At 35.5% G+C, this 14265-nt stretch overlaps 1 protein-coding gene across 1 annotated transcript in view; it reads right to left on the reverse strand.

Annotated features, from left to right (window-relative positions):
• Nucleotides 1-14265, reverse strand: part of LOC111059210 (WD repeat and FYVE domain-containing protein 3) — a 172814-nt gene that overhangs the window by 94607 nt on the left and 63942 nt on the right. Inside the window, exons 24-26 of the mRNA XM_039419973.1 lie at nucleotides 10635-10771; nucleotides 6325-6508; nucleotides 3049-3320 (exon numbers count right to left, since the gene is read on the reverse strand). Coding sequence (XP_039275907.1) covers nucleotides 3049-3320; nucleotides 6325-6508; nucleotides 10635-10771 — 593 coding nt within the window. The remainder of the gene's footprint in view (nucleotides 1-3048; nucleotides 3321-6324; nucleotides 6509-10634; nucleotides 10772-14265) is intronic.

Raw genomic sequence — 14265 nt, forward strand, 5'->3', positions numbered from 1 at the left:
CTTTGTGCCAAAATTTATTTATTTTTTCGAAATTATAACTTTTCCAAGATAATATTTTATTAGAGTGCTGGATTAACGTTGTGATTTTCTCACGGTATCAGAGTAGTTTCATGATGTCATTCCGCGCATTACGTAATTAAATTCTGATATTTCCTCTATTGTTTTCAAACGTTTTTCTAGAGTACTTAGAATTGTTGTAAACGCAAAATCATCATAAAAAATCAGTTGAACGTCCATTCTGTTGCTGAGTCTTCTACTTTGATCGAGGGAATTTTCCTGTATTCTGTCTTTGTTAGTTGTATTCCTTTCTCATTCTATTGAGGGAAATTATTGTCGTCCTCACCACGTCCTTTGTAATTTGGTATTTTTCAATGCATAATAGTACCAGCCCTGATACCTATTTTTGAGCCTGGTTCGGTCGACTTGGAGACCTGAACAGGAGACCGATTTTAGATTCTGTAGAGTGAAGACATTATTTTCTGAGCTGATTTAATCATGACATATTCGTCTTGTTTTTGGTTCTCTCCCGGAGACTAAAATTATATTATTGGGAATCATTTATCCCATCAGTAAGAAATCGCTAATCTTTATATCAAATTATTAATGGCATAGTTATTTCCATTCAGAGCGGTTGACTGCTGCACTTTATTATTATTGTAGGCTATGGATTAGTGACAGTCGAAAACCCATTTAAGGGTGAGTAATGAATATTTTATAGTATTGTTGTATTGTCTTTATTTTAATAATTTTGATATTACAGATAACAACCCCTGATTTAACAATTCTTCGTTTTCAAATATTTTATAACTCAATTTTGTAGTCTTACATCTGAGATGTATGACAATATACTAATGTAAAAGGAAGTGATACTAAATGGAGTATATTTCATTATTTTATTAGTACAGTCATTTATATCTCTGGAATTTTGTAATTGTGATTTTGTAATTTCTCTGTAACTGTTCTTCATTCTTTCAACTAGTAACTTCTTTTCATAATCCAATTCATTATAGATTTCAAATTCTACAATATTAATACTTATAATATTCCTCTAATTTTATATTTAATGTAAATTGTATGTATTGTATTCATTAGATGATTTCTTGAGAAATCATTCATTGAATGCAATATTTAGTATGTTATTTATTCTAGCATTACTAAGTAGTTCTGACTTGTTGTTGCAGGTTTTTTTGTGTGTGTGTATTCTTGAATACTCATTCGAGGATCGTGCTGTAAATATGCCTTGCTGTCAAACGAGGGCTTACAAATTCGCCGACCGAGATGGCCGGTGATATCGGACATCTGACCTTGCCGTGCGGGGCGGAAAGACGATCTTCGATCTGACGCCACTAGCCCGATGCCTGGAGGCCATCACCCTTCATCCTCACCCATCACCCTTTGGACTCCGGACTCGAAGACGACAGATCTTAGATAAGTACTTGATACCCCCCACTACAATATCAGATGTGCCCCCGTAAATTTGGTCTCTTAAAGACACGAGTATTTGGTCTCATAAAGACGTATTATGTTTGGTCTCTTAAAAACGTATTATACTTGGTCTCTTAAAGACAGATTGATTATTCGATTATCCATGTATTTTGTAATATTCTCTGTTTTATTCTCATTATTATAAGAGCAGTCAGTCAACCGCATATCTATGTTTTTAATTCCAAGACCCTCAAACCACTAGAATTAGGATCACATTATTGATCAGATAAAAATCCGCAGATCTCAGGGTCTAGCACAATTTCAACAACTAAGCCTTCTCCGACAAAATCATTTGTCACCAGGAGATCGGTTACAACTTCCCAGCCAGATGCCGAAGAAGAAGGTAGTTCTTGCAGCAGCCGCTGCTTTCGCCGCAGCTACTGTGATATTTTCAGCTCAGAGAAGAGAAAGAAGATACTGGTTAAGGCCCTCACTTCAGGCTAGGAAACTATAGAGTGGTGACCTTTTGAAAGACCTATAAATGAGGAAGATAGAGATGACTTGACTTATGAAATTCGTTCGCAACGCGCAGTAGCCCACTGGCACTCTGACAACAAATGAGTACAGTATAATCTGGTGTAAACCCAGCAGGCACTAAACAGCTGCGGAAGCCTTCCTTCAAGGACAGAGCAGCTACATCTAGCTCTGATATAAACAAAAATTGACATGTAGTAGAGCTACATATAGCTCAGATTCTCTTTGATGTTTACCGAAAATTTTGGATAGCTCATTTTCTTCTATATAGCTGAGAAATAGGCTTAAAACTGCTATATAGCTGGGCTATATAGCAGATCTCAAGTGTCACTTTTGAGCTTGTAGCAGAGCTATATAGCTGTGCTACATGTAGCTCTGCTACATAGTGTAAACCTAGCTTAAGAACGACACAGTATGAGAGACTACCAGCGTCACATAGCTTCACGAAGAAGAACTTCTATAGTGAGGTCCACGTTATAATGACAGTATTTGATTAACTTTGATGTTGCTATCCTTGCCTATCATTCGACAAAGCATATAGTTCTATCCTTTTCTGACTCCGCGAAGATGCCAAATCTGTTTTTGACAATGTAGAAATATAATTTAAGACAGAGAAAAGGCAACACTGTTCTTCTATCTTTATCCACTGCCATTATAACGTAGATCTCACTATGGGACTTGAGTTAACAGTGAAATTTTGAACACAAACGCCCTGTACCATGAGCTATCTTCTTAAGCTAACTTTTCTCTGTGGTTAGGTTGTGGTTATATAACCACTCTGTGGTTATACAGAGTATTTCTAAAATAGACCGACAAACCTCTTGAGGTAGTTTTCACATAGAAATAGAAAAAAGTTCCAGTAAATATGGGCTCTGTACATGTAGCTCTGCTATATAGCTCTGCTACATAGTGTAATCCTAGCTTAACTTACCTCCAGATCACAGAGAAGTTACCGTATGATTTTCAAGAATGCAATATTTTGCCTACTCTGTTCTACAGCCTACATCACGGCTGCAGTTCCCCCACTCCAATTGCATGTCAATAGATGAGTGACCAACCTTCTGTCTACTAACTTTGTGACTCACTTACCTCCAGATCACAGAGAAGGTCCTGGAACGGGGTGGGGTTCGGAATAGACGAGCTCTCCCTGCCGCTGTCCACAGTGCCGACGAGGCTGAACGCCAGATGCAGGATGTGCGAGTTCAACAGATGGCGTTTCCTTCGCAGCAACATTGCCAGGGTCTGATATCCTCGCCTGCGGTCCATTTCTTGCTGCACGTTCTTATTACCTCTCACAACGCACACCAGAGCTTTCACACCGGCGTACAGGCTTTCAACGTCCTGAGCCATTGCTATTAGACCTGCAATCAATTTTATAACAATCATTGAATAAGAATAATTTTGTTGACATTAAACAAAACGAATCACAATAGGCTTATCTGTAGATCCTGATTCAAACGCTGTTAACCTAGCTCCGCAGTGCAGGCTGGATGCTTGTCTGACTCGGACTAGGCGCTGAGATAGCAAGTAATAGCAGCGTTGGTGGGAATGCGAGCGGCCGCAGTAACATCTTCCACCCAGCAATGGTCGGCGTAGTTCCGCCTAGCGGACAGACGAAAGATCAATCCAGTCGGTTATTTGATCCATCCAGCCAGGCTCAGCCAAGCAGCCGAGACAATAGAACAATGGAGTGACGGTCTTATTCGCGTTCATCAGCAGTTTTCTTTCTCACGACTATTTTTATTTTTGTGTGTCAATAATAACTCCAGTCACCAGTGAAAAGTATCCAGAAACGTGGTGTACTACCATATTAATGACTTTTCATGATGATTTTTAATTATTTAAAAATATTGTTGACATTCTGAGCCTTCAGGCTAAACTTGGGGTCGCTGAGAACGAATCTGCAATCAGAATTTCTCTATCACGAAAAATAACGAAAAAAACCCAGCTGTTGATCTTCCGGCAACTGTTAACAGTCATCCTGCAATGCGGCCGAAACACTTCCAAGCCAGACACCCATCTCAAATGACAACAACGCCAAGCTGTGAGAAACCATCCTGCACTGCGGCGCTAGGTTGAACTCTGAACATTATAAGTAATTAAAAAAATTCAGGAGATAGGTACTCCAACATAATACTGTACTATAATAATCTTTAATAAAAAGCCCACGACATCATGCTCTGTTTATTAAAAAAAAAGATTTTATTAATGATTTATATTTCTTTTTTTTTAAATAATATATTTCCATTATTGTAATAATTAAGTAAGAATAATATTAAAGCAGAATTCTGCAGGATTTTTTATTTTACAGTTATAATAGATAGGAATTCTTCCTCCACACACGGACCAATAGTCTAATATTGATGTATTTTTTATGGAAGAAATTGAATTGAATTGCTTGCACTTGATTTGCAATTTAAAATTTGATTCTCACGCTATAGTGAGGTCCACGTTATAATGCCAGTAGATAAAGATAGGAGAACATCGTCTGCCTTAATGATTATGTTTCTACATTGTTAAAAACGGATTTGACAACGTTGTGGAGCTATAGAAAGATAGCGCTATCTTTTTTGTTGTCAATGATAGACAAAGATAGCAACACCAATATTAATCAAATACTGCCATTATAACGTGGACCACACTATAGTTTTCTGTCCTTGTCTATAAATCATTTCATACTACATAAAGTATTTATCTCTTTTCTGTATAGGGCTACTTTTGAAGAAATAGAAAGAAAAATAAAAATCTTTTACCCTTTTTTGAAATATTTAATCACAATAATTATGTTTCGGACATTGATGCCATTTTCAAGTGATATGAAATAAATACTGCTAGAAGATTCTTATTTTGATCATAATATGTTAGTGTATTCATATGATTTTATGAACTAATACTATAAATAGTGGATTTAAATTCGCATGATTCTATCAAGAATGGGGTTATTGGTGTCTAATAATAAACTTAATCCAATTAGACACCAATAACCCAATTTTGATAGAATCATGCGAATTTAAATCCACAATATTTATAGTATTAGTTCATAAAATCATATGAATACACTAACATATGATCAAAATAAGAATCTTCTAGCAGTATTTATTTATTTCATATCACTTGAAAATGGCATCAATGTCCTAAACATGTTGTGATTAAATATTTCAAAAAAGGGTACTACGATTTTTCTTTTTCTTTCTATTACATAAAGTATTGATTGCGTTAAGCTTTTATGTATTCAGATGGAAATAAATTGGAAGTAAATGCGGAACATATAAACATAAAAACATGAGAAATGCAAAACCGTAGAATTGAATGTTAGACCTCACTTCACTCGGTCAAAAATGCTACTACGCCCCGTTTCGGAAAGCCAATTTTCTGACTCTAGCTGTTCAAAGTCTAAAACTTAGCTGAATCCCGAGCTCGGACATCGGCCCTTAATGTATTCGTTGGTTACTGTAAGCTTTTTGTTACAATTCTAAATTATGAGTAATTTCTTGACTTATCTTCATTCTTTCCAAGATTTTTCTAGTTCGATTCTATTCTATTCTCTCCTCTATGGTAGCACACAATACAAATTAACTTCACTTTAATTCACCTGTTCGTCATATGAAACTGCATTAAGGGAGCAACTCTCCGGCAGTATATGACACGTTAAAGTGTAATCTAATATATTACTAATATCCTTCATATGTCAACACAACAGATTTCACATAAGATACATTAATCAAACATTAACCAACAAGGAAGTCTGCTAATCTGTAAGGACACAATAGAATAAGGAATTCCCTGAATGTTTTTTTGAACTCCTTCAAGCCCTCAATTTCTCTTATGTGAGATGAAATTGAATAGAATATTTACATATAAAACGGGCCTCTCTCCAGCAGACTAAGTCTATGAGGTGGGTAAACAAAACCTTTAAATCTAAGTAGCCTCTAATCAACAAGATATTTAGGGCCGGTTTCCGAGCTCGGGATTTAGCTAAGTTCTAGACTTTAAACAGCTGGAGTCAGAAAATTGGGCGTAGTCGCAGTCATTGTCATAGTCACGTTTGAATTAAATTTCGAAAAACTAGAAAATTGAACACAAAATAAAATAAAGCGAAAATAGTGTAAAGTTTATGCTATTTTGAATTATTTAGGAATGTCTAATTTCGTCAAGGAAAAACGCTTCCAATTATAGAAATGAGATAACAAAAACTACGACTACTGTTATAAAAGCTGCGACTACGCCCCGTTTTGGAAAGCCAATTTTCTTACTCCAGCTGTTTGAAGTCTAGGACTTAGCCAAATCCCGAGCTCGGAAACCGGCCCTAAAAGGAGCAGAGGAAATTCAAAAGAAACTGTTGGGAAGAGATGAGGAGGAACTGACCGAGAAGCACAGAGCAGCCGCCAACGTTCTCGATCATCTTAGCGACGGGTCGCGGTGTGAAGACTCTGACACCCAGGTAGCCGACGACAACACCTCCCAGGGAGCGAGCCGGTCCGCTCAGGTGGCCAGCCGAGTTGTGCAGGATACGAATAGGTGTCGCATTCTCATGCGAAGACATTCCAAGCTGCAATGTAGATTCAATTAATAAATAATCATTCCAACGGGTGACCCAGAATAACGGGATCTTTTAAAAACGCCATAAAACAAAAGTGGGAAGGGAAATATGATTTGATTCAAACTAATGTAACGTTCAATACTTGCCATTTGAGAATTATTAATAACACCTATCACTTTTTGACAATTACTTAATTAAGGTGTCTTAATGGCTTCATTATGGGCATCCGGCAGTAGAAACCCACCACAACCAAGAATGATGATGTCGCAAAAGAAATATTCCGGATTAGTTCCCCATTCGGATCTCCGGGGAGAGGAGTGAATGGAAAAGCACTTCATTAAAATGGCTTCCTCCTGCATGAATAAATCTATGTTGAGATTCCTGAACGATTGCTGCAACATTTCAACTGGATATTGATAATTACATTCTGAATTGTCTGTTTCATCAACAGTTATTGGTCGAGTTGTGAAAACGTTTGATTTGAGATAGCTCCACAGACAGAAAATGCAACCACCACGTAAGTTAGATCCATGGGATCAGGAAACGCAACCTAATCATGAGGTTACACGGTTACCAAACAATACTCACTCGCACTGTTGCCATTAACTGCCGTGCAGTGTTGATTTGATCAATAATTTGAATTCATCAAAAATTAAAATAAATTCAAAATGAAATCCGTAATATCCCAGATGAGATATTGGAGCGATCAATGAGGAATCGTCAACACAGATTTGAACAATGTATTCATTCAGGAGAAAGTCATTTGAATAAATAAATATATTCTAATACAATTATAACATAAACAGTTTCAATGAACTAACTGTCAAAAAGTGATAGATGTTATTAACAATTCTCAAATGACAAGCCTTGAACTTCACATTAGTTTGAATAAAATCATTTTTGCCCTTCCCACTAATATATTATGGTGTTTTTAGAAGTTCCTGTTATTCTGGGTTACTCTGTATTTGTTCAGAAGCCTGAAGTCTGGATTTCACTAGTAGAGTTAGTGGTCGAGTAATTGACATACTAACTTTACCGAGCTAACTCTACTCTACTTGGTCGAGAGACTGTTTTCACTACAATTGAGAATAATAGGTAAAGTGTGTTGTCTAGTGAACAGAACTCTACTCTACACGACTCTACTCTACTAGCTCGAGACTGTTTTCATTAGCATAGTAGTGGTAGAGTAGAGTGAGAAGCAGTGGTGGGGGAAGGCAAGTGGTAGAGTACTATCCCACGGTGTTATCCCACTCTACTCTCTACCATGGCTCTACTCTACCATGAACGTTTTCATTGGGAGAGCTCACAAGATAGTTAGTACTTGCCCAGGGAACTCTACTACTAGCTCTATCAATGAAAAACAGGCTTTAGGGCTAAGCCACATGGAGCGTTTTTGCACTGGCGGTGGACGAAGAAGCTCTCTGATTGGCTGATTTTGTTGGCGTTCGGGGATCAGCTGTTAATCAGCCAATTGGAGAGCTTCCTGCGCTGCCGACTCTAAAAACGCCTGGAAATAACGCTCCATGTGGGTTGGTTTTTTCTAAAATATAGTTACCGTTACCCAATCTCAAAGCGTTCACCATGAATTTGTGAATATCTCTTATTTTATCCAAGGAAATGGTTGAAAGGAGAACCATTACCCTATTATCATGTTCAACAATACTATTTGTATACCTCGACAAGACTGTTGGCTCAAATCAGAAAACATAGGGCACCTCACTAGGCTATAGCAGATCCACGTTATAATGGCAGTGGAGAAAGATAGGAGAACAACGTTGCCGAGTCTCAGCCTTCTATAGAGGATAGCTGAAACCGATATATCCAGTGGCGAGGCGTGGAATACTCCACCGATCATCACAGCCCCCCCCCACCTCTCAAGAGGGTACAAGTGCTCTCTTCAAGAAAAAAATTAGAAATGCTAGCAAATTGTTGACTTTTGAAGCTTTTGGAGTACCTGAAGATTCTTCTCTGAACTCACATACAAAAGGCAGAGAAACTGAGAAGAATTCTCTCCAATTTCAACCCTTGTATAATTTTCAGTGTATCCTCACTACCAACTTTTCAATTACTTACCACCTCTCACTACAACTGGAATCTCTTTCAAATTAATAATGCTGTTTTCGCCCCACTTGGATGTAATGAGCTGGTTTACGTGCGTCATATGGAGGCCGAAAATGATTGTTTTCTGACCAGGCCGGTAAAAGTTTTACGGCCCTAGGGCTGTAAAATAACCTTGAAGTCAGCTGATTCTGATTTGATGTGAACGTGTTTACAAAATGGTTTATGAAACGGAATCAGTTTATGCTTTTAGAATTGAATAAGTATTCTGCAATAAGATACTATCATTTTATTTGGATGAATAAAATACAGATAAGATATTATAAACTATTCAAATTCGATTTTCAGAGTAGGATAGAACTTCTAACCTAAACTTCCGAACAAGCATTGTTGACGTTGACATTCAGAATGGCCAAATTTCAAGTGTGCTAAAACAGCTGAACAAAAAACTTTTCATTATTTGTGTTTATTATTCAAGAATCAAAACATTTATAATAATATCATCTTATCGTCATTTGGAAGAATAAAAAGTATAAACTCAACCTCTTACATAATTGAACATAATCTTTAAGGTTATTTAGACAAATCAGAATAAAAAAATAAAAATACTTGGACAATTTCCTGATATTCAGAATACCTCAGATTTGCTAGAGCTATGACCTTCCTGTTTTGCTTTCGGAAGTGCCTAATAAACAATTATTCTCATATTTATATTGTTTATTTTTCTGTGTGGCGAAAAATAACGTTCTCACCATGGGCAAAAATGTTTTTCCGGCTCTCAATCTTTTCTAGTCCTTGGCCTACGGCCTCGGACTTGAAAACCGATTTCGAGCCGGAAAAGTCTCATTTTCGGCCCTAGGTGCAAAATATACTATTTCGAAACGGGGCGTAGTCGTAGTCCACGTTTAAATTAAATTTCAAAAAACTAGGAAATAGGAGATAAAGTAAAATAAAGAAAAAATAGTGTAAAAGTTTCAGCTATTTTGAATTATTTGGGAATGTTTCATTTCGTCAACGAAAAAAGTTTCCAATTATAGAAATGAGAAATGATTATCATAAAACTTACGACTACGCCCCGTTTCGGAAAGCCAATTTTCCGACCCCAGTCGTTTAAAGTCTAGAACTTGGCTCAATCCCGAGCTCGGAAACCAGCCCTAAAAATCTGGTGTGGTGCACTCACACAACTTTCCTTGCCGTTATGAAAATTGATCAACAGACGTTAGTGTTCACGCGCATCCCAAGTCTACTATTCAAAGATCTAAGCCAGCTGGTGACAGGACAATAACGCTGCAGACACATGAAGTCTGCTATCTCTTCATAGGGAATGATTTAATACAATCAACACTTTCCAACAGTTTGCAAATTGAATAATATTATTTTTTCGAACTTCGAACTTATTTTCAATTTTAGGTGAAAATGTTACTGAACATTAATTGTAGAGATTTTTATGCTCAATCTTTTCCACTTGAATTTTTTTGTTTAAATTATATCTGAGACCTGATAATTGGAAATCTAGAATCAAACTTTGCATAGATGGGGCGAAGCTCCTAAAATTTTTACAGATATGGGACTTGTGGCTTATCAATGACTATTTTAGGTATAAATTTGATGGAAATCGTTGGAGCCGTTTTCGAGAAAATCGCGAAAACCCCTGTTTTCGACAACATTTTCGCCATTTTAGACGCAATCTTGAAATGAATTTGATCGAAATTGTTCGTGTCGGATCCTTATATTGTAAGGACCTTAAGTTCCAAATTTCAAGTCATTCCGTTAATTGGGAGATGAGATATCGTGTTCACAGACGCACAATGTGAAACGTACGAATTTTCGTTTGGGTATTAATATGTATATGTGTATGTGTCTATGAGTGTATGTCATACACTCATAGACACATACACATATACAGACCAATACCCAAAAACCACCTTTTTGGACTCAGGGGACCTTGAAACGTATAGAAATATAGAAATTTGGGTACCTTAATTTTTTTCGGAGAGCAATACTTTCTTTACCCATGGTAATAGGGCAAGGAAAGTAAAAATGCCACCTGATAAAAATGACGGATTTATGAGCGCACCTGTTTGGCTATCGATTTGTTGTCAGCACGAGAGTAAATTTTGCGAATTTTGGAAAGTGTGACTTGTGTTACAGCTTTTGCATTCAGTCCAAACACAACTTTCTCCTCTGTGACAAGTGGGGGCAGCACTTCCATAACTGAAACATCAACATGGAAAAAAGAAATTAATATTACTCAATTTAATATTGATTTCGAAAGATTATGATAATTTATTAAAAGTATAAAATATTCTACATTCTTCCGTGATAGCAGCTCACCAGTTACATATGATTAGGAAAATAGTTTATATTTATATTAGTAAATAGGTAGTCTATCATGCTGTGCCGTTTTTACACTCTCACCCGGCGAAACCTGTTATCATAGACAGTAGTCGACTTGAGTTAACAAAACATCTACTTGAAATTCGGAGCATAAACGACCTATACCATGGGATATTACCAATACCTACTACAGTAGAACGTCAATAATCCGGATCAATTGGGACCGGACTCCATCCGGATTATCGAAATTACGTTAAAAAACGGCCAGCTCGCACTATTAAAGAAACAAAGCAGTTAAAATTGCATATACAGTATTCAATTACTGGTAGGTAGAGTATAAGGTATACATTAAATGGCTTCGCGCCATTCTCCTGTCGCCCGCTCTAAAGTAAGGAAATTAGCGCCAAGGGCAGAAGGTACGAAAATTTTATTTCTTGCCAGAGACGAATCCGGATTATTGACGGTCCGGATTTTTGACGTCCGAATTATCGACGTTCTACTGTATTACTTACGATTTGGTTTATTAGAACAGTCACAAACACGATAAAAATACAAATTTGTATATTATTAATCAATAAAATTATTTTTCAATACTCTAATCATTCCTAAGAAACACACAAGTTTATTTTTATAAGTAATTCTACCTTTGATTTACCTCTCATTTGATTCTGATAATAGGCTATTGTTAAGTATTTTTGGTTGAGATGAATTTATTAATAGCTCTATCACTGAATCAATTATGTCTTTCAAGCTTTTATATTACATTATACTATCAGTGTTTTTATTTTAATAAAACTGCTATTTAATAAAATACAAATGTCTTTAATCTGGAGTTTAGATAGTATTTCAACCAATAAAAAATCGATACATCAACAAAAGTTGAAGAGCATACATTGATACGCTAGTAGAAATTCTACTTTAATTCTAGGAAGAATCAATCTACATTTTATGCCGTCACTGATTAGTTGTGGGGCCTGAAGTAATTGTAGATATTGATATTAATCATACTATTTATTAATCATCCCTATACTCATGCTATCACATACAAGTTAATTTGCAGAAAAAAAATACAAATTTGTATATTATTAATCAATAAAATTATTTTTCCTCCACCTACTGTCTAAAGTACCTACTTTACTCCCTGAAACCTAATACTAAAGTGTCACTTTCTCGCTCTCAGTAGTAAAAAACAGAAAAAATCCCTAGGAAGTAAAAGTGACTCCATTTAAATAACATGGGGAGCATCTCTATTTTGAAACTTACATTGTAATAGGTAAGAAGGTCTAAGCTCAGATGAGAAAGCATAATAGAGGTGTGTCTGTCATTGAGTCAACTGAATTCAATACCACAACCAGAAATTTTATTAACTCATGAAATATATGTTTGTATGATAATCATTATATTCTTAATATTAGTAGACGATAAAAATTTATACAATTTTTAAAATATTTCATTCTATTCAAAATACCAGCCAACAAATATTTTTTCCTCCACCTACTGTCTAAAGTACTTACTTTACTCCCTGAAACCTAATACTAAAGTGTCACTTTTTCGCTCTCGGTAGTAAAAAACAGAAAAACTCCCTAGGGAGTAAAAGTGACTCCATTTAAATAACATGGGGAGCATCTCTATTTTGAAACTTACATTGTAATAGGTTAGAAGGTCTAAGCTCAGATGAGAAAGCATAATAGAGGTGTGTCTGTCATTGAGTCAACTGAATTCAATACCACAACCAGAAATTTGATTAACTCATGAAATATATGTTTGTATGATAATTATTATATTCTTAATATTAGTAGACGATAAAAATTTATACAATTTTTAAAATATTTTATTCTATTCAAAATACCAGCCAACAAATATTTTTGATCTGCAATTCAAATCTGAACCGCGTGATCTGGAGTCAGCCATTTTTGGTAGCTGCTCAGCTGATATAATTGTTACAACTTTTGCCGATAGATAGCGCAATCGGCAGTGCCAATCAGACGACCGGTTTTTAGGTTTTAGATTTAGGTTATGTTGTTAGGAATCATTGTCACCAATACGTAAGTTATTAGAATGATTTTATTTGCAGTTTCTATAAAAAAACGTAGATGGAGGAAAAATGTTGTGTACATCACGAGCGAAAAATACGTTTTCTCCCTCAGGAAAATTGCTGCCCTCGGCTTCGCCTCGGGCTTCAAACTTTTTTCCACAGGGAGAAAAAGTCGTACTTTTCACTCTAGATATACAAATAACTATTTTAATACTCTAACCATTCCTAAGAAACACACAAGTTTATTTTTATAAGTAATGAATTGCTTTGAGTTCTGCCCTGTGGAGAAAATAAAAAAAGTGAAAACTTGGAATGTGAGAAGTGGCTTCATAATAAAATCACCAACATCATAATAATATTTTGGTTGAGAAAAATATTGCACTAGGGTCCACATTTTAATGGCAGTATTTGATTTGGTTATGCTATCCTTGTCTATCATTCATCAAAGCAGATAGCGATATCCTTTTCTAGCTCCACAACGTTTTTTTTAACGATGTAGTAATATAATTAATTAACAAAATATTCAATCTCAATAATAAAAGTGCATTAAACCAATCCCAGCTGGTTTTCTGTACATGCCTGCTAAATCACGTTTCTGTATCCTTAAAACTGACTGAGCTATGAAAATTTTTGTAAAGCACTGTTGGTCAAAATATAGCTTGTTGGGCCTGATGCGTTTGTTTACAAGTTGAGTTGACTAGTTTCTGCAAACGTAGGAGAAGTTTCCTTTTAAAGTTGATTTTCTATTTAATGAGTTACTGTTCAATCAATATTTATTGAATTTTATAGTAATCAGAACAGTTATTGTATGACAATGATGATGATGATGATTTGGACATTCCAAGTGATGAAGAAATAATAATAGCACATGAACAAGATTAAGATTTTAAATTATTCAATGACTTTTCAAATATATGTATTTTCATTTCAGTTGACCATCTAATCAATTAAAATTATTATAAAACACATTTTTTGTGTTCTCATTTCATTTTATGCAAGAAAGGCCTGAAAAGACCTTTTTTAAAATGATAGGCTAATTACTCATTATTTTACAAATAGAATTCTCAATACAAAAGAAATAATGAAAAGAAAAAAAATATTAATTTTTAATGCAGTGGTTACTCAAGTGATACATCTTGACTGAGAATAAAAAATTATTCAGTTCGAAATGTTCCAGGGCATTTTTCTCGAATTTTTGTACTCGGGCCCTTCTTGCATCCAACAGTACAATTGTAAAGTAATATAGTAGCAAACACTGATGTCTTTATGTTTCCATGTTATGATGCTTTTCTTTTAGGTCGTGTATTATTTTAATAATATGATTTTATGGTATGAG

Source organism: Nilaparvata lugens, chromosome 2, assembly GCF_014356525.2.
Source record: "Nilaparvata lugens isolate BPH chromosome 2, ASM1435652v1, whole genome shotgun sequence".
NCBI classification, from domain to species: Eukaryota; Metazoa; Arthropoda; class Insecta; order Hemiptera; family Delphacidae; genus Nilaparvata; species Nilaparvata lugens.